Source organism: Sitodiplosis mosellana, unplaced genomic scaffold (assembly GCF_009176505.1).
Source record: "Sitodiplosis mosellana isolate CC-2019 unplaced genomic scaffold, AAFC_SMos_1.0 Smas_scaffold_6164, whole genome shotgun sequence".
NCBI classification, from domain to species: Eukaryota; Metazoa; Arthropoda; class Insecta; order Diptera; family Cecidomyiidae; genus Sitodiplosis; species Sitodiplosis mosellana.
This window is the reverse complement of record NW_022601405.1, coordinates 35,887-58,506: the sequence shown is the minus strand read 5'-3', so window position 1 is coordinate 58,506 and position 22,620 is coordinate 35,887. Positions and strand designations below refer to the sequence as shown.

General features: G+C 35.6%; 5 protein-coding genes across 7 annotated transcripts; 2 read left to right on the top strand and 3 right to left on the bottom strand.

Moving 5' to 3' along the window:
- The first annotated feature begins 912 nt into the window (after positions 1–912).
- LOC129574506 (MYND-type zinc finger-containing chromatin reader ZMYND8-like) lies at positions 913–4,600 on the top strand. Its single transcript, XM_055456586.1, has 7 exons — positions 913–1,099; positions 1,258–1,330; positions 1,453–1,618; positions 1,832–2,178; positions 2,378–2,864; positions 3,055–4,186; positions 4,241–4,600. Exons 1-7 carry the CDS (start codon positions 990–992, stop codon positions 4,278–4,280), a joined length of 2,355 nt encoding a protein of 784 aa, XP_055312561.1. The 5' UTR covers positions 913–989; the 3' UTR covers positions 4,281–4,600.
- Positions 4,601–9,888: 5,288 nt separating this feature from the next.
- Positions 9,889–15,828, bottom strand: LOC129574487 (facilitated trehalose transporter Tret1). 3 transcript variants are annotated; one of them, XM_055456567.1, is made up of 9 exons: positions 15,698–15,828; positions 13,381–13,466; positions 13,170–13,286; positions 12,435–12,520; positions 12,114–12,230; positions 11,379–11,858; positions 10,724–11,291; positions 10,614–10,632; positions 9,889–10,519 (listed from the first exon to the last, which is right to left on the bottom strand). In XM_055456567.1, the coding sequence occupies exons 1-9, from the start codon at positions 15,703–15,705 to the stop codon at positions 9,943–9,945; spliced, it is 2,058 nt and encodes a 685-aa protein (XP_055312542.1). In that variant the 5' UTR covers positions 15,706–15,828; the 3' UTR covers positions 9,889–9,942. The 3 variants fall into 3 exon arrangements, with proteins under 3 accessions (XP_055312542.1, XP_055312540.1, XP_055312539.1); XM_055456565.1 differs by lacking the exon at positions 15,698–15,828 and adding an exon at positions 15,189–15,312; XM_055456564.1 differs by lacking the exon at positions 15,698–15,828 and adding an exon at positions 13,568–13,704 and having other exon boundaries at positions 13,381–13,536.
- On the bottom strand, positions 13,982–19,313 carry LOC129574488 (39S ribosomal protein S18a, mitochondrial). Its single transcript, XM_055456568.1, has 3 exons — positions 19,146–19,313; positions 18,764–19,045; positions 13,982–18,537 (listed from the first exon to the last, which is right to left on the bottom strand). The coding sequence occupies exons 1-3, from the start codon at positions 19,243–19,245 to the stop codon at positions 18,410–18,412; spliced, it is 510 nt and encodes a 169-aa protein (XP_055312543.1). The 5' UTR covers positions 19,246–19,313; the 3' UTR covers positions 13,982–18,409.
- Positions 19,314–19,402: 89 nt separating this feature from the next.
- On the top strand, positions 19,403–20,901 carry LOC129574501 (MYG1 protein C27H6.8). Its single transcript, XM_055456580.1, has 3 exons — positions 19,403–20,003; positions 20,083–20,211; positions 20,327–20,901. Exons 1-3 carry the CDS (start codon positions 19,418–19,420, stop codon positions 20,761–20,763), a joined length of 1,152 nt encoding a protein of 383 aa, XP_055312555.1. The 5' UTR covers positions 19,403–19,417; the 3' UTR covers positions 20,764–20,901.
- Positions 20,869–22,542, bottom strand: LOC129574500 (pseudouridylate synthase 1 homolog). The gene is made up of 2 exons (XM_055456579.1): positions 21,943–22,542; positions 20,869–21,840 (listed from the first exon to the last, which is right to left on the bottom strand). Exons 1-2 carry the CDS (start codon positions 22,418–22,420, stop codon positions 21,002–21,004), a joined length of 1,317 nt encoding a protein of 438 aa, XP_055312554.1. The 5' UTR covers positions 22,421–22,542; the 3' UTR covers positions 20,869–21,001.
- Between the last annotated feature and the right edge of the window lie 78 nt (positions 22,543–22,620).

Genomic DNA, 22,620 nt, shown 5'->3' with positions numbered 1-22,620 from the left:
AATAGGCGTGCGAATTGTAACGTTACCGACCTGACCCTCGCCCATATTATTGCACAGTAAAATAAACGGACGCGTCGATTTTTTTTTGCATCGAATTCCTTCAAAATTTCCATGTTATCAATATTTTTCAAGCGTTCCTTTTTGAATGCCAAAAAAGTCAGGTTTTTCATTCGATCACATGTCATGCTGATTCGTCCCGGAATGATTCGGTTGAGCGTTGAGAATGATGATTTACAAATGACTGTAGAACAGCCAAATGTTTCTACGGCTTCAATCAATTGGCAAGTGTCTGTAAATGTGCTTCCTAACGGTGAAATAGTTTGAAGGAAATTGAAATTTGTACCAGTTCACTTTCTTCTGGAACTTTGGTCCCAACATCTGCGAGTGGCATAAGGTCAAATTCGAATACAGAATCCAATGCGATCAGAACATCCGAATTTTCCTTGAAACGACGCGACATTTCAGACAAAGTCAAATCCAGTATTATATCAAATGCGTGTCGTTGTTTTTCTTCATTTTGTGAATTTGATTGTACATTCGTTCGTTGAGTAAATTTCAATCCAATTTTGCATTTGATTATGTGGCGTAATGTTTCTAATTTTTCAAATAAGAATCGCCAAACTCCAGGGGGGCTCAGAAAATTCCAGAGGGGGCTCAGCCCCTTGCGCCCCTATGGACGCTACGGCCCTGTTTTAGTTCAACGTTTCAGTTTCATCTTTAACTGTAGTTCTACTCTATACAGTTTGTTGTTTGACTTTACTTTCACTCTGTATAGTCTGTTGGGCGACTTACGACTTGACCTATTTTCTTTTCAATTACGCCATGAAATGTGTCCTAGATTTTCTTTTCAAACGAAAACATGCGTTGAATTTTCTTCTGATTGAATCTAATCAATATTTATCCCGTAGCCCGTATCAGACAATTATTGTTGGACATGCCATCGCGATGACGTCGATCTCTTCTGCACGACGTGTGTGCGATCGTTTCACATGTCGGCAACATGTTCATCCGAAAAAAAGGTATATGAGGATGAAATGGCGACGTGGCGATGTCCGGAATGTCTTGAGATAGAAAAAGGAGCCCAACGAAATAATGCAGAGTAAGTTAGGTCATGTTTTTTTTCACACCGAAATTCCGTCATATGCTATGTTTATAATGGAAAAGAGATTTAGCTTGTGTTATAAAAATCATCCTCGTTAATTATCTCAAGTACTAATATGTACTCTATCAACCTACTAACACATTGATCATTTGCAGAAAAATCAGTGCGGAACACTTGAAGACGGCGCTAAATTTCATCTGGGATCATTTAATCGCCGATGATAAGATTGTATGTAACATTTTACCGAAATTTGAATTTTTTTTTTCGTTTAATTTATGAGATCTTCTTATAGACTCTCTATTTTAAATGAGAAAATGTAAAAGAATCTGCTAAGAAAACGTTGATTTTAGTTCACCAAACAGTTTATGGAGGTTGATTATCCCAGAGGAACGGTTGCGAACACAATGGATTTAAACACAATTAGCAAGAAGATTGAGATCGGTGCATACAGTTGCTGCGAGGATTTTTACTCCGACATCAAATGGATCGTGCACAATACGAAGATTCATTGTTCGGGTGAGTTACATATGCAAATTGAAGGTTTTCAATCGAGTATTGCATTAAAATGTGATGATTATTATTTAACGAACTTTAATTTTTTGTACCAACGAATATTTGCATCAAAATATGATGGATGCAAAAGATGCCCTTCATTTTCATGCATCGGAAATTGACTAAACCAATTTTAGCTCACTTTGTAATAATCTTAATCCTTCCATTTCACACCAGCTAACCATGGCAAAATCAAAGCGGCAAACGTCTTGTTTAATGCGGTTAAAGAGGAAATGTACTGTATTCGCTTGTGTCATAGTTGCTATATCAATTTGGATGTCGATTGGTTTTCAACGCCATGCGCTAGATTGCACATTCTTGTTTGGGCTAAGCAAAGAACATTCCCGTATTGGCCGGCGAAAGTGATGCGCTATAATCGTGATCAGAACACCGTAGACGTTCAATATTTTGGTGGAAGTCATCTTCGCGGCATTGTGCCGGTCAAAAATTGTTTACTGTACTCTCAAAGGTGTCCAAGCATTTGGATTGGTCCACAGCGCCGTGAACACAATGAAGCAATGAAGGTAAGAATTGAATTTTTTTTGTTTATACAACGATAATGGTTTTTGGTTTTCTTTGTTCACATTAAAGCTGAGCAGTGAGTTGAGTTTCCAATGACAATTTGGCGGTTACATTTTTTATCAATCTTAACCGCAGCTTAACAGCTTTTATCAATATTCATCCATCTAATTCAAAGTTACACTTTCATTCATCAAATTTCAGGAGGCTGAAAGTTACATCAACAATCTGATTAAGAAATATGGTTCGTTCAACTATGCTGATGCAATTACGGTTCTGCATGGCAATTTCCTGGAGCGCCATTTATACGAAATGATTCCAAATGCTTGGAAAGAATTGGGCCATTCAGTTGTTCCGCCACCAATTCCGAAGTCAAAGCCGGCATCGGCTACGTGTGCTCGTCGAATGTCACTTCCAGTAAAACAAACAAAACGCAATTCGCCTGTACCGCAAGAGGTTTACACCACTGGATGTGTTATGACTAGGCGTATGTCAGCATCTGTAGCTGCCTCGGATGTGAAAATCGTACCCAATATAACGACTGCGAAAATCGCACCGAATACGACAACCGCAGAGAGTGCAACAAATACGCAGATTGCAGCGAGTTGCCGTCAACTATCGATTCAAATTGATCGTCTACCATCCACAACGAACAATTTATCTTCTTTCATACAAACGACAATGGCAAAAGGTAAATACATTTTGAAACCAGTCACAAAACATTCAATGAACGTCGATCATTGAAGAGTTCTTTCTTCACCGTTCATAATATTATTCGCAAAATTTCGATTACAATTTCACGATATAAGCTAACACTTTCGTTGACGATATTAAATGTTTCGAGTCCATATTTGTAAACGTGTCTTTGTTCTATTCCAAAGGTTCCGACGGAAAACCGCAAACTGCCACAAAGAAGCGAATGAATAGTGTGAAATTGAATAAATTGCAACCAGCAAAATGTGCAAAAATGGCTGTTAATGTGAATCAAGATGCAGCACCATCTAGTACGACGTCATTACAATATGGTTCAGGCTCATCTCAAAATTCAACTTCAGATACGGTATTCAAAGTTCCGGCAGTGCCAAAGGCACGACGATCAACGTTGTCTTCAAGAAAGTTGGCCAAAAAAGCCGACCATTTAAGCTGCGACAATCGCAAAATCATTACCAACGAGCCTGATTCCAGCTTAAACAACGAGATTGTTTCCAATGGAAAGCCGTCATCACCATGTGCCGACTCAACCGAATTCTCAAATTCGACAGCTCAGTTTGAAATCGACCAGGTAACAGTGGAAATGTTGACGACATCAGAGCCTGTCGTGCAAAATGCAATACAACACTCTACTGGCGTGACTCAACTCTGTGTGGAAATGATTGATAAAAGTACGCAAACATTGAATGAGCGGCAACTTGACAACAAACGATTGATCGATGGTTTGCGTGATGAGAATAGTACACTGAAAGCGGACCTCAAAAAATACAAAGAAATGTACTTATCGGCAATGCATGACCAAGCCTCCGAAGAAGCTAATGTCGGAAATGTGTTTAAGTCGAAACTTGATGCTGTATCCGCTGACTTGGAAAAGGCACAAGCTAAGATCACCGAGGCCAATCAGTATGTGAATCAGTTGGGTACAACGTCAACACAGAATGCAAATTTGAAAATCAAAATTGCAAAACTTCAAGCGGCAAATGTCGAATTCGCTAACAATTTGAAGAATGCTGAAGCGAAAAACACACATTTGACCCATATTAACAGGAATTTGATCAAAAGTTCGACTGAAATCGATCGAATGAAATCGACGATTGAACGCTTGTCAACGGAAAAAAACCGCTTATCAAGTCAAGTGACAGGATTACAGAAAAAGTGTGAGCTGGCGAAGGAACAGGCTCATGAACAGTACGAGAAGATGCTGCGAGATGTCAAGCAAAAAAAGTGGTGCGCGATGTGTTTAAGGCCAGCCGGACCGTACTACTGTAGTGCATGTGACCCCAGGCATGAACGAAATACATGGTAAGAAATTTTAAATGGAAAACACTAGAAGAAATTAATTTTTACCGCTTTCAGGCAACAATCCCGTCGTTATAGAAACCCAAAATTTATTTAGTCTATAGATACATCCACATACAACACCGTATTCAATAATATATTTTTAAGCTACATTTTACAATGTTCAAATCGATTTGATTTACAATTTACAATCTAAGCAATTTAAAGAAAACAGCATTTTATATCAGTGCAAATCAAAACCATTTTAATATGTAACGACACATTATGTATCGACTTTGTACTGCATACTTTATCAATTCCCAAATTTTGTACTACTTAGATTTGTAATTTGAATGTATTCGAAATTTCTCTCACATTATTATCATTAAAACAAAAGAAATGGAATCGCTGAGAAGTCCTCGGTGAGAACAACAAAAATCTAAATTGTTTTTCATTGTCAACACAAATGCGAAAATTTGCACTTGAGATTATTGTTATTGTGAAAACGAAATGCAAGGTAAGAAAGAACTCTAGAAATCACACGATATTGCTTATGGGACAGATTTTCATGATTTCATGCAGTCGCACAGTAACACAGTTTTGACGACTTCAGATGATGAGGTGCTTCTTGGGAGCAAATTTTCGTTTGATTGCAAGGTATTTTGTTCTGAAGAAATCACATTTAGCTTACACTTTTTTCATATGATTGCTCGAATGGTCATTTTGAAGGTGTAAGACTAACACACGCACAGTGTATGCTACTTAAAAAAAAACAACTTCTTTGTGGCTTTCTATTTTCCTCTGCTAAAGCTGAGGGTTCTCTTCTTGATATTTTGTGCATAGTTTCTACAACGTTTCAATAGTAAATCACAGAGGTTTCATCAAAAAATATTCATGAATTTCAAAAATATAGCAATTTGAATTTGCACTGTGTGAAAAATGATCAAATTTGTATGAAGATTAAAACAGATCAAATTCAAATTGATATATTTTTTAAATACGTGAATATTTTGAAACGTTGTAGAAACTATGCACAAAATATCAAGAGTGCAGGTGTTTCCGAAATATGTTAATGAGTCCACCAAAAATGGTCAATTTGTATGAAAAATACCTAGTGGTTCCAAACTTTTGCACGGTAGTGTACAGTCATGGACTAAATTGAGCGTACGACTACCAGAAAAATGTATCGCGGACTATTTCATGAACCTAATTAATTTGTTCATTCAATTCTTTGCACTGTTTGTTGCGTAATTATGTGAACTAATAGTAACCGAGAGAATTTTGAAATTTTTTTTTGGATTTTGTGATTTTTATTGAAAAATGTACACCACAGGCCATAAGTTTGGATACCCCTATGAATGAATTTGGCCCAAAATTTTTAAATTTCAAACCTCTTGTCCAATTTCAACATGCTATACGTCGTTGGAAAGGTCTCAGAGAGTACGTATCATTTTTGGTATTAAACATCAAAATCGGCGAGCTTTTGGCCAAGATATGGCTGATTGAAGATTTCGGCCAAAAATTACAAACGGCCATATCTTGGCCAAATGCCGGCCGATTTTGATGTTTAATACCAAAAATCACATCTACTTTTCAAGACCTTTCCAATGGCGTATTTAACTTTTTAATCAGATGGCCCGTTTAAGACTTCGATTTTGGCTCCCACAGCTCAAAGGCCAAAAGATGGCCATAGGTCGGCCAAATGTTATCTTCCAAATCATCCATTCGGTCAGAATTTCGATATATTTTCATATCCAATACTAAATTTCAAGTGAAAATGTTCAAAAAGCGTAGAAACAAACGTTTCATAGGGGTATCCAAACTTATGGCCTGTGGTGTAGATGAATGTCATTTTTGTGCTGGACAAAATTGAGCGTACGGTCCGTTTAATATTTGTTTAAATAGAGAAAATTCATGGAAATTGAAAAAGTGGGGATATAGTATGATGCACAAGCTCATGTTGCTTCGAAATGGTATATATGTTTTGCTCCACCGAACCGTTGTTTGGGAAATGGAGACGGTTAAACTTTTTTTTATTTTTCACTTTTATCACTTTCAACACATATGAATATTTCTTGAACCAAGAATGATATTGAAGCATCTTAACCGGCGTTCGAAAGCTTGAGGTTAGACCAACGAAATGCAATAATAACCAACCAAATATTTCAAGTACTTTAAAAGATACAGCCGTGAAAGTATGACAGCTGATGTCAAAATAGCGCCATTTATTTGACATTTGAGGTTATAACTCACAAATGGTATATTATTTTGACATCTTCTCTTGATCAAATTTACTCTATTCATCAAGTGCTACAACTATGCTGAACATATCAATCCCAAAAACTAACTCCCTTAAAAAATAAACGCTGAAGTACCACAATGTGGAGTCCATGTAGTATACTCTTATATGGATCATTTCGTATTAACGGATTTTTGGCTGACAAGATGTTGTTTTTTTGCTAGAAAAGAATTGAATGAACAAATTAATTAGGTTCATGAAATAGTCCGCGATACATATTTCTGGTAGTCGTACGCTCAATTTAGTCCATGACTGTATATATTTCTCAAATGGGTGCAAATCAATATTATGCCTATCTGGGCGATCTATAGATTTCTTTTGAAGATACAAACACCGCTCGTTATAAGGCCATTTATATCCCGAATAATCGTCTTGGCGGAGGCATGTTTTTTTTTCTATCGATATGGATGATTTCACCGGAAAATGCGGATGTGGTGAATATCCATTGCTAACGGCATTCATTCAATATTATGGTCCCCTATTTGGTGGCCGAACCATTCCAAATTCATGTATCCCATGAAATAGCTTCGAGAAATATTGGACATTTTGTCGTCGATGTTCGGAGAACATTTTTTTTTGCTAGGCCAAAATTTATTTTTTGTAAAAAAAATTTATTCCATAAATTTTCGAGTGGAAAAGTTTTCACTGTTACTAATACGAAATAAATCAAAAGACGTTTTTCTTTCTTTATTTTTTTCTCAGCAAAAAATCCGAAAAATTGAAAAGAACAATTTTCCAGTCAAACTTCAAGATATCTCAATACAGCTCCTTTCAGTTCGTCAACAGCCAATAAATAGTCGTTCCAATGCCCACGAGCTGTGATGTGAAAGATACATTTTCATTGGTTCCTTATAAAATTCAATGGAAGAACGCATATTTTGATGTCTTACATGAGTCGTAGCAACAAAAGTGTCAAGTCCGACTAAGAAGTAGAAAGCTCTCGCAAACGCTTTTTGTACAATTCCATAACAGCCTTCGGATGCACAGGTTTTGGGGCATTCCTGTTGAAAAGTTGCAAGATGGTAGCAACATGATAATGGTATTTGTTTCGGTTCTGGATTCGTATCTATCCAGTCTTGGGGGCCATATATGCCACAACAATTCATCTGTGAAGTAAAACAAAGAAAATAATTATTAACTTGTGTGCTGCAGTATCTCTTTCTTTCTCTCTCTATCCTCTGTGTGTAATCAAAACACGGTTCTGAATCGATTCCGATAGAAAATGATCTTTTTGATTTTCCAAATTTTAGTGGAATTATGAATTATGAAATGAAAGCTAAAGTCTAGATTAAATCAATCGTCAAAGTCTGTATAAAATTGTCACCTTCTTTTGCAAAACAATCCAACTTGCATAGCTAAGTTCTGACTCAGGTTCGTCAGAAAAATGGAATTTGTCTGTCAGTATCGTTTGTAGATCATCTACTATACTCCACTTTATATATAATGCAATAACAATTCCAAGCTTAACCACGAAAATCGCAACCAACAAAACTAAAAACTGAAATGAAGTGAAAAAAAAAATCATCGAAACTTGAATTTGATTAATTCTGGATCGAAAAAGATTGAAGTTAAATCAAGTGCATTTTCACAGAGAAATTTTCAGCGTTTTCTTACGATCAAAACTAATTTCGAGTTTTCCACTAAGACACCGAAACCTCCAATGAATGGCAATAGGACAAGCAACGCGCCCAAACACATCAAGGTTATTACCAAAATCTCAAAATCGTTTCCTGAAATGAAAAAAAAACATCTGAATTTCATGCCAAATCGAAAAAATGTCAATAAATCGAAAAATTGTTCGAAAAATTTTCAATTTAGGAATCGAATTGCATTTAATCATCCAATGAAAATGTTTGTTGAAATTCACTTAACAATTGACATACCGATAAATCATTACAAAGCTCGATAACATCATTACAAAATGTGCTGTAGAAAATATGGGCGATAACGATTGTCAGTATGCCAATGATCTATAAATAAAATGATGTTGAAATGAATAAAAGATTCTTTTTGCTAATGAACGGTGAACAGTGAACACACGGGACAAATTTGAGTGAATAAGAATCCAGACAATGTTAGGACCATTGTGATTTCAATACTCTTTGCTATTTAATATTGAATACGACTTGTGTGCGTCCTTTTCTCTTGGTCAATCAATGGGAACGCTTTTGTTTTCGCCGCTATTCAAAATGATGTCGACGCTCTTCTGTCTTTTTTCTCCTTCTTTCAATTTTTTTCTTTTTTCGATTAAAAATTGTCGTTGGATCGAATATTTCTTTTATTTAATTTTTTGCTCGTTTTATTTTTTATTCCTCACAACTTTTGATGGAGTCTTCTTACTTAATTTTCTTTCGTTTTCACTTCTGTCCGAGACGGCGATAGAGTCGATCTTGAATGATTTCGAATTTCAAATTGTATATTGATCAGAATTGAAATGTTGTGAAGTCATCTGCCTGCTATGATTTCGACAAGAATTTTTACTTCAGATGCAAATTTCGGCTGTTAGAATTAATTCATCGAATTTCGTGCTTGAATTGAAATCAAGATACTACAGTCAATGACAGATAGCTGAGGATATATGCTGAGCATAGAAACTCAGTAAGCTGAGATTGGGACATTTTGACTTTATGACGTGTCCATACAAATTCATGATGGCACGCATACAATTCCGTGCATTTCATCATGCATTTATATGGACTACACGTCATAAAGTCAAAATGTCCCAATCTCAGCTTACTGAGTTTCTATGCTCAGCATATATCCTCAGCTATCTGTCATTGACTGAGATACTACGATACGGACATTTTATTCTGTTGAAAATAGCACACACGTTTATGATATTTATTAGTTAGCCGGTAGAATTTGGATTTTTGGACTATTTTCCTAGGTTTTTTTCCTCGGAGAATTATTGATCATGCTTGGAAGCATTTCCAGCTTTTTAATCAATTTTTATTTTTAAAACCAAGGGATGGAACACAATGCATGTGAATGTGCTGACTATTTTGGACAAACTAATTGAGAAGCCATTGAATTGTTCAAAACCCATTTTCTACGGAGCATTTAATTTTCCATGCAAAATATTTGATTTTTCAAACAGCTTGTAGAAAATGGATTAAATATCGGTTATGAATAAAACCACTCAAATTATTCAAACTTAACGCATTTATTGGCATTTTGTGCACAATAACTAACAATTTGATCATTGTTTAATTCCATATCTATGATTGAAATTTCTTAAAACTAAAAACATTTTGCATTTACTCAAAAAAAAATTGATGTTTTGTGATATAATTCCGCACAGGGACATAAGAATAAAATGTTTATTCCTAAAAATCAACGTTATTTTTGAATTCTCGTTAAAATTTCAAATAAATTTCTATTAAAATGCGTTTTAATTAATGATTCGCAATTATAACAGCAAAAAAAATTTGTTTTATAATTAAAATTATTGAAAAATCATAATTTTCATTCGCTAAAACTGTTACAATCGTGTATCTTGTACGTCTTCTTCATTTGAATTTATCGAATTTCTTGAGCGAATTGTATCGGTAACTCTATGTTTGTATCGCTTTGATCCAGCTCCCGGCTGTCTATCCAATGTGATAAATATTTCCGGGATGCTAAGCCTATGTTCATTCTGATTGCCATTCACTTTTAGACTATTATTGTCATTTGAATCATGGCCATTAGGCTGTAGCGCTGGAGATTTGATTACCGTTTGTGGTACAACTGTAACTATATCGAATCCATGGTTCGTCACTCCATTTTCAAGGCCATCACTTTTTGGTTTCTTTTCTGACAGATATCGTTTGCCCAAGAAATGTTCTTCAATTTCCAACAGAGTTCGACCTTCTGTTTCGGGCAGCGTGAAATAGAAAATTATGCAACCGATGAATGCAACCGCTGAGTAAAACCAAAATGTTCCGGATAATGTGAGTGTGGCCAGCATTGATAAGAACAATTTATTTGCGAGGAATGCAAAAATGTAACCCAAACCGCTTGAAAGTCCAGATGCAGCACTTCGAACATTCACCGGAAACACTTCACCGATGAGCATCCTGGAAAAATGGGGAGTTGAGAAAATTGGGTCGATTAAAAGGTTGAATAAAAGTTTGTTTTCGTGACTATTTCTGAGTTGAATAGTGGCATTACCATGGGATTATGCGGATTCCTAGTGGAAAAAGTAGAGAAAGAGATAAAGAATTAAATCTAAATGAAAAGAAATTTGATCGAATTTGAATGCAAAATTGAATGTCTCCCACCTAAATGACTAAGTACAGCGCCGGCAATCAGCAACGTAAGCGGCAGCCACAAATACTTATTTTCTTTGGCATTTGGAATGTGTAGAATAATGTTGCTTTCATCACCAACCGTCATATTGCTTCCGCTTGGAGATTCTACAACGTTCGCTCGCTTGTAACGTGCCGTTGTTTCCAGAATTGAATCGGTTGTTGTTTGTGTACCATCGTCATAGGTGGTTAAAAATTCAGTCGTCATTTCAAAATGCATTACATTTTCAAAATCGGTTAAATTACTAAAAGCGGCTGTTAAGTTTCGTTGATCAACGAAACTGGATCGATCCAAATTTTCCATGGAATAATTGGCTACGACATTGTCTACCGAAACACCGGGTACGGTGTCTAGAAAATGAGCATAAGTGGCGGTGGCAAAGAAACAAAAACCGGTTCCAATGAGCGAAGCAAAGACTAATGGTCGCTTTCCAGTTGAATGCACCAATAAAACGCATGTGAATGCACCCACCAATTCAGCACCGCCCAACATAATCGTCGCATAATACTTGTCAATCGGAGCTTTCAACGTGTTGAAAATCTGAGGGAGTTGAGAAAATTGGGTCGATTAAAAGGTTAAAGAAAAGTTTGTTTTTGTGACTATTTCTGAGTTGAATAGTGGCATTACCTGAACTGCATATGTCTGAAGTGGTGTTTTACCGGAAAAATGGCCAACAAAGAATGTGGCTGAGACTAGAATGAATGGTGCGATGAAACCACGTTTTGAGAACGGCTCAAAGCGTTTATAATAAGGCATTTCACGATAGGCTTCGACTTCGCGTCGTTTTTCATCTAAAACTCGATGGATTTCATTAAATTCAGTTTCGACTCTTGAGAACGGTACCCATCCTCTCAACCAACACAGTGAGTGTTGAGCTTCTTCAACGCGACCTTTTGTCAATAGCCAATATGGGCTTTCCGGCACAAAGAATAGAGCTGTTATCGTGAACAGCGGCAAAAAACATGAAATCAATGCCACTTCTCGCCACGAGAAGAATGTGCCCAAAATAAATTGCACAAATATTCCAGTAATGACGCACGTTGTTCCAGTTGCTGCTAACATACCACGAAACTGAGGCTGTGTCACTTCGGCCACATACGTAAGCACCTATGTTAGAGAGAATTTGTTAGATCATCTAACTTCTATGTATATTTATCAGTCGCAGTTAACACACATCGACCATGTGGTTCATACATAATTATAAGCAAATAATTAGTACAAAATTATTAATTGCTATGTGTTATACCGCGTATAACCGGCACTTTTTGATCATTAGTTGCTATTTACTTTTCAATGTCTAATTTCAAGCCGTTGAAACTTGAATGCGACGAAGAAAAAAAACATTCCCAAAAATATACTCACTGGTGCTTCCATTAAACCGCCGCTGAGACCCGATAAACACAATCCCGTGTACAAGTAATTAACGTTGGTCGAAAAATAGAAGAGTAGCCATGAGACGATCATCGGCACGTTCACTAACTAGATGCCAGCAGAGAGACAATGAAAATAGTTGAAAAAATAAACTATACAATCAATTATGTTCAGTGAGATATGTTGAAAAAATAAATTATTGTCAATAACTAGAGTATGTTGAACAAGCTTGACTAATACTCAATGTACACAGTGGTACAATAAACACTCTACATTATTGAACGATTGAGTTAAATCACATCGAATTATTACCTGCATTGCGCGTCGTTTGCCAGTCGGCTCGGTTAGCATTCCCGACAAAAAGCAGCCAAGTGGAACACATAGCAAGTTGATTGAACCTTGAAGTAGGCAACAACAAAAAAATGCAATTATAATTTCGGTTTGGAACTTATTGTTTTTGAAAGTTAAATTGGATAATGGATATAAATCATAGGTGTATGAATGTTCAATTTGACATTGACCGTTATATTCTAACGCTCGAAGCACAGCATAAATTGTGGTGAAGTTAAGATTATGTGTGCATGATAACGAACAATTGCACGTATTTTGAAATTTTTTGCATGCAAAATGTGCAATTCTTTACGATTTTGGTCATTATTTGCTTAATTATATATATATATATATATGCATTTTTGTGTTATGTACTAGGCAAATGCCGCATTTGTGTATTTTGTACGGTTAAATCGATTTTAATTCGGAATCTTTGCATTTATTACCCAATAACCAAGAACAAACTGATCTGAACAATCGTGGAAAGAAAGAAAAATCTTCACTTGAATTCTATATTGGAATGTGATTGAATGGAATAAAATAAAAAAAATAAAATTCGATAATAATCGAAGAAAATGTCATTGAAAAAAAGAAATCGTCACTTTTATAAAGGGGAAAAAAATCATCGTTTTAATTCCACGAAACCAAAATTCATCACTTTACCATTGTAAATTTTTTTTGATTAAAACCAAAGAAAAAAAAAGTGTCAACACTTACTTAACCACGACACCTGATCATCTGAGAGTTTGAATTCACCTTTGCTGGCATCACGTGCATCGCCGCCCTGAATTGCTGGTATAATAATCGTTGGGAATCCAATAGTCATGCCATAGCCTAAGCGTCGTAAAATCATGCAATAAGTCAAACACACTTTCCCAATTACATAAAAAAATCAAAACAGAGAAAAAAAAAACCAGTTTCACTTTACCGAGCAGCACGAGATTTTTGCATCCAACGGCTAAAAATTGAGGTAGTGCGCGTCTGAATAAGCCGAGTTCTTTATCAGCCGCTAGACTGTTTTGTTGTTTTAAATGGAAATAGTAAATACAAAAGCTAATTAATTGCAAGCGAAAAATCTTTATCATCGTGAGATTGAATTGGCAAACAAAAACACAACACCGGTTTTCGTGGTGGCGACCGGTTCATTGCACATCAGATCGTAGAAAATTCAATTACTGAATGAGCTAGCGGTCAAAGTCTTGTGATAAGATGAATGCAAAACATGCGTTGCGCTCATTATCATCTATTCATAATGATCTTTTTTGTTTGGTTTTACTCTCGCCTCAATGATACGTTGAATCAAATGTTTGTGATTCAAATTCGTCGACTTATTGCTGATGCTGTTGATTTTCTCTCTGTTTGTCTGTGTCTCTGGTGTCTGAGTCAATATTTACTGTAATCGCTTTGCTTTTCTTCTATTTTTTGCTCTTTTTTTGTTTGTTTTTTTGCTTCTTTTTTCCATGAACATTGTTACAATTTTGCGCTCTTTCATTGATTGACACCTTTTTTTTTTTGCTTTATGACAGCACTTATGCATCAATTTTTCCTCATTGTATAATATTGGACTCCAGTATATAATATTGTTGGGAGTACCCCTTGCACGATTATCCAATTTGGACTCAACAAGTGATAAATTTAGACAGTATACATAATCATACGTGTCATTTGAATCTATTAGCATTTTTAACACATACTCTCTACCATTTGCAGCGCAATAACAATGGCTATTTATCGTTTGCATGCGCCACACTCAAACATTTAGCGACATTGGACGTTTTCGTTTCGTTCTTTGTAATTTTGTCATTAAATCTATCTAACGTTTTGTTTACTTCCTCATTCTTCTTTTTTTTATTCAGAGAGGTTTCAGTATGATCCACATTACGTTAGTTTTGACATGTTTGAAAAACACAAATTTCAACCAATAAATTGTATAATTCCATAAACAGGCTTTTTTTTCTCGTCGACGACACTTTTTTTCACTGCCTTTTGTCCATTGAACAAAAAATTATCTCGCGCACGGAAAGTTTTACGGTGACAAAAATTGTCAATTTTATGCTATTGATTATAGTTCTGTGGCTAGTGACATGGCAGTCTGGACACTTTTTTGGGAGAATAAAGTGTTCAAACTCTCTTTTTTTGGATGGATGGATGGATTGGACTCCCTTTTTGTTTGCAGCAGATTAATTGGAGTGAATTCATTTTGTACCAAAAGGCGAGAATTTTCCACTGAGAAATGACCTTCTACTCATCGCAGATCATTCAACTGAATTTTTACTCCAATTAATCGCTTTAGATCATTCAACTGAGCTCTTCAATTAGATGTAATTGTAATTATTTTTGGTGTTTTTGGTGTTGTTCTTAGATTTTTATTCTACATTTTTTGTTCTTCTCGTTATTTTTGTCTTGTTATCTTTCCCTGTTTCTTTCTTTTCTTCATTATTTTGCTGTTCTTTTCTTTTACTTTTCTCTTTCCTCAGTTCTTATTCTATTCTTTTTTCTCAATTTTCTTTTTTGAATTTTTCTTTCTTCTTTCACCTTTTTGAATTCTTGTTCATCGTCATAATTTAAGAATGTCTCACAGTGTAGACAAAGTTCCATTTCAATTGAAACGCACAGTTTTGGACTGGATTTTCACATTCTTTCCATTTTTATTCAACTCTAGCAAATAAAAATAACCGACAGATAACTAGGTTGTGAATTATAACAATGTATCTGTGATGCTAGTGCAGCACTCACCGAAAAATCATGATTGATAACAAACTGTTGAAAACACTTTTTTTGTGGCGAAAAACATGAAATTTTTAATCAATTTGTGACCTTATAATTATTATCAGCGATTCAAATGTGTTTTTTGGCCGGAACTTAGACAAGATTCACAAAGTCGACAAAATTCATTTTACGTGCCTATTAGATGGGCCGACAAAATTACACTAAGCTATGGCCCATAATAATATGCAATGTATTGCCCATGTATGCATTCTCTCGTTAATACTTTATGCTTTGGCTTGCCTTTCACTTTTAACGTTTTTTTTTTTTCGTCTTCGTGAAACTTGATTTTTCAGCTAATTTCGACATATAGTGAAGAAACAACCTAAGCCTGGGCAGTCACATCAACAACATCTTTTTTTCGTTTCTAATAAATATATTTGCGCAATCAATTTATACGTAGCATTCGTTTATGTCTTTTATTGTTCGGTGTTCCGATCTGTAGATCGGTAGATTATTATTTCTCAGAAAGAACTTACGTCTTCATCTTATGATTTTAAAATGATTTTTGGTTTTGAAGCTTAAAAAAAATGGTAAAAACTCGTTTTTCAATTTAATCACATTTGTCTTTTAGACTCTTTCGAGTAGAGATCACTTTTATTATTATTATCAAAATTCCAATCAATAATTTTTTATTTGAAAAAAGGAAAAAATAATTGATCCTTTGGCACTTTTCTACATAGAAATCTCACTCTTTTGATAAATAAATCATTAGTTCATAGCAAAAAATATCAACGAATCAATCAAAACACTTGATGTAAATTAAAACACTTTGTTTAATGAGGAGAAATTAATAATTTTTTTTCAAATTAATATTTCCGCTTATGAAAAATTCCTTTTTTTTAAATAAAAAATTTGATGATTCTCTTTCGATAAAAACTTTTTTTCCTTCAATAACTAAATCACTAATTGATATTTTGGTTTGCTCTTCGCAACTAGTTGTTCGCGGTCCAGCGTTCGTTAAGAAAGTGATCGATTTAAATGTGTTGCGATTAGAGTAGCCGCGGCGCTCGGTGTGAACAGTGTTCACTGAACATATTCGGTCAGCGATGATAACGCACATGGTTTAAACGCTTGTGGCGCTAGTATTTGTGTTTGATACACTCTGTCTGTCGGATTAAGCAAAAAGAGACGAGAAATCACGTAAATTGATTTCATTACAATGAAATCTCGTATATGAGACGATTTGTTGATTGCACCGAAAAAACCATAATAGGCTTCAACTTGAAACCTTCAACTCAACAAGAGAAGGACCCATCTCTCTGATTAGAATTTCTAAATAAAAAAAAATGCACCGGAACCAAATTTACCACCAATTTTGTGTTTTTTGCGCAATAAAAGGTCATGAGATAAATCGAATGACCCCCATGAAGTCACATATTTATCAATATTTTGACGTCGAATCGACGAGTTTGTCAATTTTTTGATTGTCATTGGTGTACTTGCTTAAATAGCAGATAACAAGTGCTAATTGAAAATATGTAAATCGTCGCAAAATGCCCGAAGAAAAACATTTTTGAACGTCATGCCGCATGATTGATAATTGCTTGGAAATGTCAATGAGAAATCGAATTTCATGTGAATTGTTTACGGTCAGCACAATGGTTGTGTTGTTGTTGTACGGATTGATACTTTGAAGAAAATACCCCACGGCTGCTCTTATCTATGGCAATGACTTGGACTTAATCTTCGGATGCAAAAATGTTCAATTCACAAACTTTCATTTAGTATGATGATGACTCATTCGCAGGCAATAGGAAAATATCAACAAATTATTTCATTTTATTACATTTATAACGTGTTTTTGCGACAGACAATCAGAATCAAAGACACTGTTTTGCTGGTTGTATCACAAATAATTGATAACTCATATTTATTGTCGCGTTGATAATTTTTATGTGTGCTCGAATCGAACAAAGTGAGTGATTTGTGCAGTACGACTTCCTTTGTTATCCTTCATTGGCAGTTGTTATCAGCACTCCCATTCAAGGCAGCTTCCTGGAATCACATTATTTAACTTCTTAATTTATTCAACTTGCATCATGATGAGCTTACGTCCGCTTTTCCCCTTTCTTCGAGAAATATCCGACTTTATTTCACAAATATTTGATTTTGCATTTGTGACGCAATAAATTATTGCCAATAAAATCGCACATGTCTTACAATGATTGTTCTTGGAATTGAGTTTCTTTCTCTCCTCTTTTTGCGATTGCAATTAGTTTATTGTACTCAAATTCAAGTTGGTGAATTGAATTAATTGAAAATTCAACTCGAATTTTTTCCATTGTTCTGCAAGCGATGCCAATTTATTTCATTTTTACAATTTTTTTTTCTCGAATACCTGAGACTGAGTTCACATAGAAAAAAATATGGCACAATTAATTGTGCATTCAAGTAGTATTGAACTGCTTAGTCTAGAAAAGTATTAAGATAAAATGTCAACAACTTCGGATGTTTACATTTTTAGGAGAAAGTTTGCAAATCGAATGGCAAACATTCGTTGACGATATTTGTTCTAATTTTTTTCTTCAAATTGATAGACATAGTTTTGTGTACAAGTTTTTTTTTCATCGCATAGTGCGTCCGGATAGGATATTGAAGATCACCTTATCTGCATATTCATGACTAATCAATATGATACGTTAACGTTTGATGGAGGTATGCGTTGACAACGCATTGCGTGGTACCTAAGCAACAGCTCTCTAGAACATCCGTATGTACCGGTAAACAAAATATGAGTTTATACAGTTCCGTATGCGATCAATGTGTTTGGTCCACATTGTTATTGTTGTTGTTTTGTGCCAAACAACAAGAAAACTTTTATGATTTTCAAATTGAAAAATTCGATTAGAGAATTCCCAAATATTTTACTTTCTGACATCAAATGAATATAAAGAAAAATTACCTTCAGATGACCTCAAAATTATTAGGTGGCTTTTAAGCCATTCACACTTTTCCTCAAATTCAGACGTCCAACTTCAATTTCTCTTTTAAATTTCCAACTCAAATGTTTTTTTCCTAAATTATCAAATTATTCTCCAATTTTCCATTTTCAAAATTACTCAAACGATTCACTCTAATTCAAATTCAAATTAAATCTCTCGACAAAAAAAAACTTCTTTTAAAAACTATCCATTGTTTTATTCTATTCATCAAAAAAAAACAGTCTGTAACAGTGTACACCATGTAAACTAGTCGGCATTAATCCATAATTTAGCATATTTAATTGTTTTCTCGTCGTAGTAGTGGTTGAGTTTCTTGTAACCATAGCATTTATTGGGTTTTTTGCTGGCCAATTGAACTGCTAGCGGTAATAAACCTGTGAAAAGATCAATGGAACGTCGTTAGATTTGTGTCAAAGTGCAAAAGAGAGCAAACTTTTATAGGAGATTGAAAAATTTAATCAAGTTTTCACCGAAAAGTTGAAATTTAAATCAATTTTTTACATCACATTGTAACCTGTTTTGCTTAGAAAATTCATTTTTGTATCAAATTCCGTAGGTAATTGAAGTTTATATGAATTTTACATAGAAAAAGGAACCAACCTGCACGTCTGGCCATCAAAACCATAGTACCGATGTTCTTCTGTTGAACATTACATAGGCCGGTGATACGTCTGGGCAGCATAGTGCCGTCTTCACGTAGATATTGCTTTAAAATCAGAACGTCAGTATGTTTGATGTCGAGCCCGAGCGTACACTTTGGACAAAATTTCTTTCTTTCCTTTGATTCTATTGGCATGATTTCCTTCATTAGGACTGATTCCCGTGGTGATGGCTTGAGTTCAGCTGATATTTCCAATACTTTGTTCTTTTGTTCCACCACAACTACGAAATGAAAATGATAAACATAACCACAAAATCATTGGTATGAGCAACACAACAACTTGTTCCCCGTGAAAAGAATTTCCTCATTGAATATACGTACTTTCTTTGATACCAAGAGCTGATGTGGTTGAAATGGACTGAATTCGTTGCCCAATCAATGGGATTTTATTATTCAATCTCAATAAAGTATTGAAAGCCATGGTTTTTGTTTAGCACTCCGTCAGACTGAGAACAAGAAAATCAGTCCGTGTGATAGATGTGTCAAATCAAAGTGTCAATTTTGACAGCTAAAGCAAAAGAGAAATGTAAATATTCTCTTCTATACTCACGACTCACGCATGACCTAACCCTACTTTTTCTACCCGCTAAGCAATGTTGCGACGTTTCTTCATACACAACAGTCAATTTGTCAAACATTTTGAAAGTACTCACTTAAAATCAGCGTCGACTTTTAGGCTTTCCACCGAATTCAATCGACAATTTCGCAGAATGTCCAGTGCCAGTGGTGATGTATTGATTGGAACCCACAATGGTATGTTTCATTGTGATGAAATATTGGCTTGTTACATGCTGCAACAGTTGCCAAAGTATGAGAACGCGCGAATCGTTCGGTCCCGAGATGCCGATGTGTTGAAAGATTGTGACATTGTCATTGATGTGGGCAGTGTATTTGATCCAGAAACATTCCGATTCGATCATCATCAAAAAACATTCGACCATACATTGGGTTCACTTCGTCCGGAATTTGTCGAGAAATTCTCAACGGTACGCTTGAGCTCGGCTGGCCTAATTTACACACACTTTGGCGAAGAGGTTATCAGCCGTTTGGTAAAGCGATTAAAAGGTGTCGAACTTAGTGACGAATGCTTGCGCAGCGTTTTTGAAAAGGTGTACGAGTATTTTATTCAAGAAATCGATGGCATTGATAATGGTGTGCCACAGTTTGCCGGTGAACCAGGTGAATATTCGTTCAAATAATTATTTTACATTGAATTTAGCTTTTGTTCAAATAAGAAATCTGGTTTCAAATTCGGCAGTGTATCGCATCTCAACACATTTGAGCTCACGCGTCGGCCATTTCAATTCACAATGGAATTCTGCCGAAGATTATGATGAACAAGCCCAATTTGAAAAGGCCAAAGAATTGGTTGGATCGGAATTTGTTGGTAAATTTGAATTTCTTTTCATTGTTCATTTTGTGCATCTTATATATTGATGACTAGATCAAATGTGACATAATATGCGCTTTATCGTTATTATTGGAACAAAAATTTCATTTAGATTCGGTGCTGTACTATGCTACAACTTGGTGGCCAGCCAGAGCTATCGTTAGTGATGCGATTAAAAAACGCTTCGATTTGCATCCATCCGGCAAAATTATCGAACTCGAACAGTTTTGCCCATGGAAACAGCATTTGTACGACTTGGAAAAGGTGGAGAAATGTGAAGGCGAGATTTTGTACTGCATTATGGCATCCAGCCCAGGTGATCATCGTGTGATTTGCGTACCAAAAACAGCAAATAGTTTTTTGTGTCGTAAATTTCTACCGCCATCGTGGCGAGGTATTCGTGATGAGGCAGTCGCAGCGGTGTCGGGAGTGACTGATGCCAAATTTGTACATGCTACTGGATTCATTGGCGGTGGGAAGACTCGCGATGCTGTACTTGAAATGGCCATCATATCAACGGAGTCAACAGAAGAAGAGCCGGCTAAATAGGAGGTCAACTTAGGACAAAAAAAAGTTCCGTTCAGCTGACAATTCCGAAATTCTCTCGCTTCAAAACAATAAAAAAACAGAACCATATATGGTTTATTCCTAATATTTTTTTCTTCAATAAAATTTATTTCGAAATTCTTCGTTTTTTTTCCAATGAAATTGACTTGAAATTTCTAAAAAAAAATATTCCGCAAATAGAGTAAAGTCTCTGAAAATAGAAATAAAAACTAAAAACAATTTAATCATCATCTCCACCATTTTCATCATCCACAACTGACTCATTCGTCTCTGCTGTCTCATCATTGTCACCTCCATCTGCTTGGTTCGCATTATTATTCCGAGCAAATTGTGCTGGTCGTTCATCATACGAGTGCAATGGCAATGTCTTAAGCCACTGAATCATTGGTTGTTCCTTCAATTCCGTGTCTTTGATAACCGGATAAATGAAATTATCACGAAATTCTTGAATTGTCGGTTCAATTTCGTCCCACTCAAGTTGTTCATGCATTCCATCGTCTTTGAAACGTGCATTATAACCATCATAATGCACTTGATCAAGCACCAACCCCAGACCGGGTGCCATTGGAATATCCAATCGTGTTTTTTCAAAGGATTTCGTTATCGTATCAACATTCGTTATTCCCCTGACCACAGCCAATGTTAATCCAATCATTTTCCGAATTTGATGCATCATAAAACTTTGTCCTTTGACAGTTATCGTACAAAATTCGACATCGTCCACCATAAACGGTGGCCCACATGCAAAAGTAATGATAAATCGTATGGCCGATGGATCTTCGTACTTTTTACGTGATGTAAAATTGTGAAAATTTTTCGTACCCTCGAACAGTTTGAGTGTCTCATTAACACGAGTCAAAATTGAATCATCCAATCGATAGGCTTTCATATCAACTTCTTGGTCATAGGATGCAAATGAAACCGATGGCAATATATAGGAATATGTACGAGCATTGCATTGGTCTTTGCAATTGAATCCCTTGGTCACGCGTTTGTAACCAAACACCTTGATATCGGATGGCAAATCTTTGTTCAACGATTCCAATTCGATTTTTTCCGCTGGAAAAAAAATGGAATGTTGGGTGTTAGAGAAGAATTGACTGATTTGGTATAATTCAGTTCGATTTGTGTTCGAGTTTCAACAACATCAGTTCAACTTACGCAATTTCAATGAAATACATTGGCGAGCGGCCGAAACTCCTTTGTCTGTGCGAGCAGCCCGTTGAAAATGTGTGTATTGTGGCTGTTGAAATGCTTCTTCTGTAATCAACTTATTCTTGAGCATTGCCTTCAATAGCTCTTCTTCGATTGTGTTGACATCTGGGTTACGTTGCATGCCAATATAATTTGCACCAGCATAGCCGAGTACCATCAGATACTTTCGTCTCTTGACTCGATCTTCCGGATTGGTTTTCTCTCTTTTCACATTATCATCGCGACGGTCGAATACCCATTTACGTTTTTTGCAGCGTCCATCGTACTTGGCTTTCTTTACTTGTGCCGGCTTTCCTTTTGTTTTATCGGCAGATTGATCTGCATTCGAATCACTCCCACCGTCATTCACCGCCTTGACTTCTTCCTTTGCTTCGACTGGATTCTCTGTTCCATTGGCAGGAATTTCTATTTGAACATCCGTCATTTTTCGTGAGTGTTTTTATTTAAAATAAACTTTTATTTTAGGATGAATTGAAATTAATCACAATTTCATACGATTGACACACCAATGCACGTGTGTTTACAACAAATGTCACATCGATTGTCACAAATCATCCTGAAGTTAGTTTGAACGAGACATCTCTCATTCGTTCTGATTTCAATTCAGCACTTTTTTTACTTGAC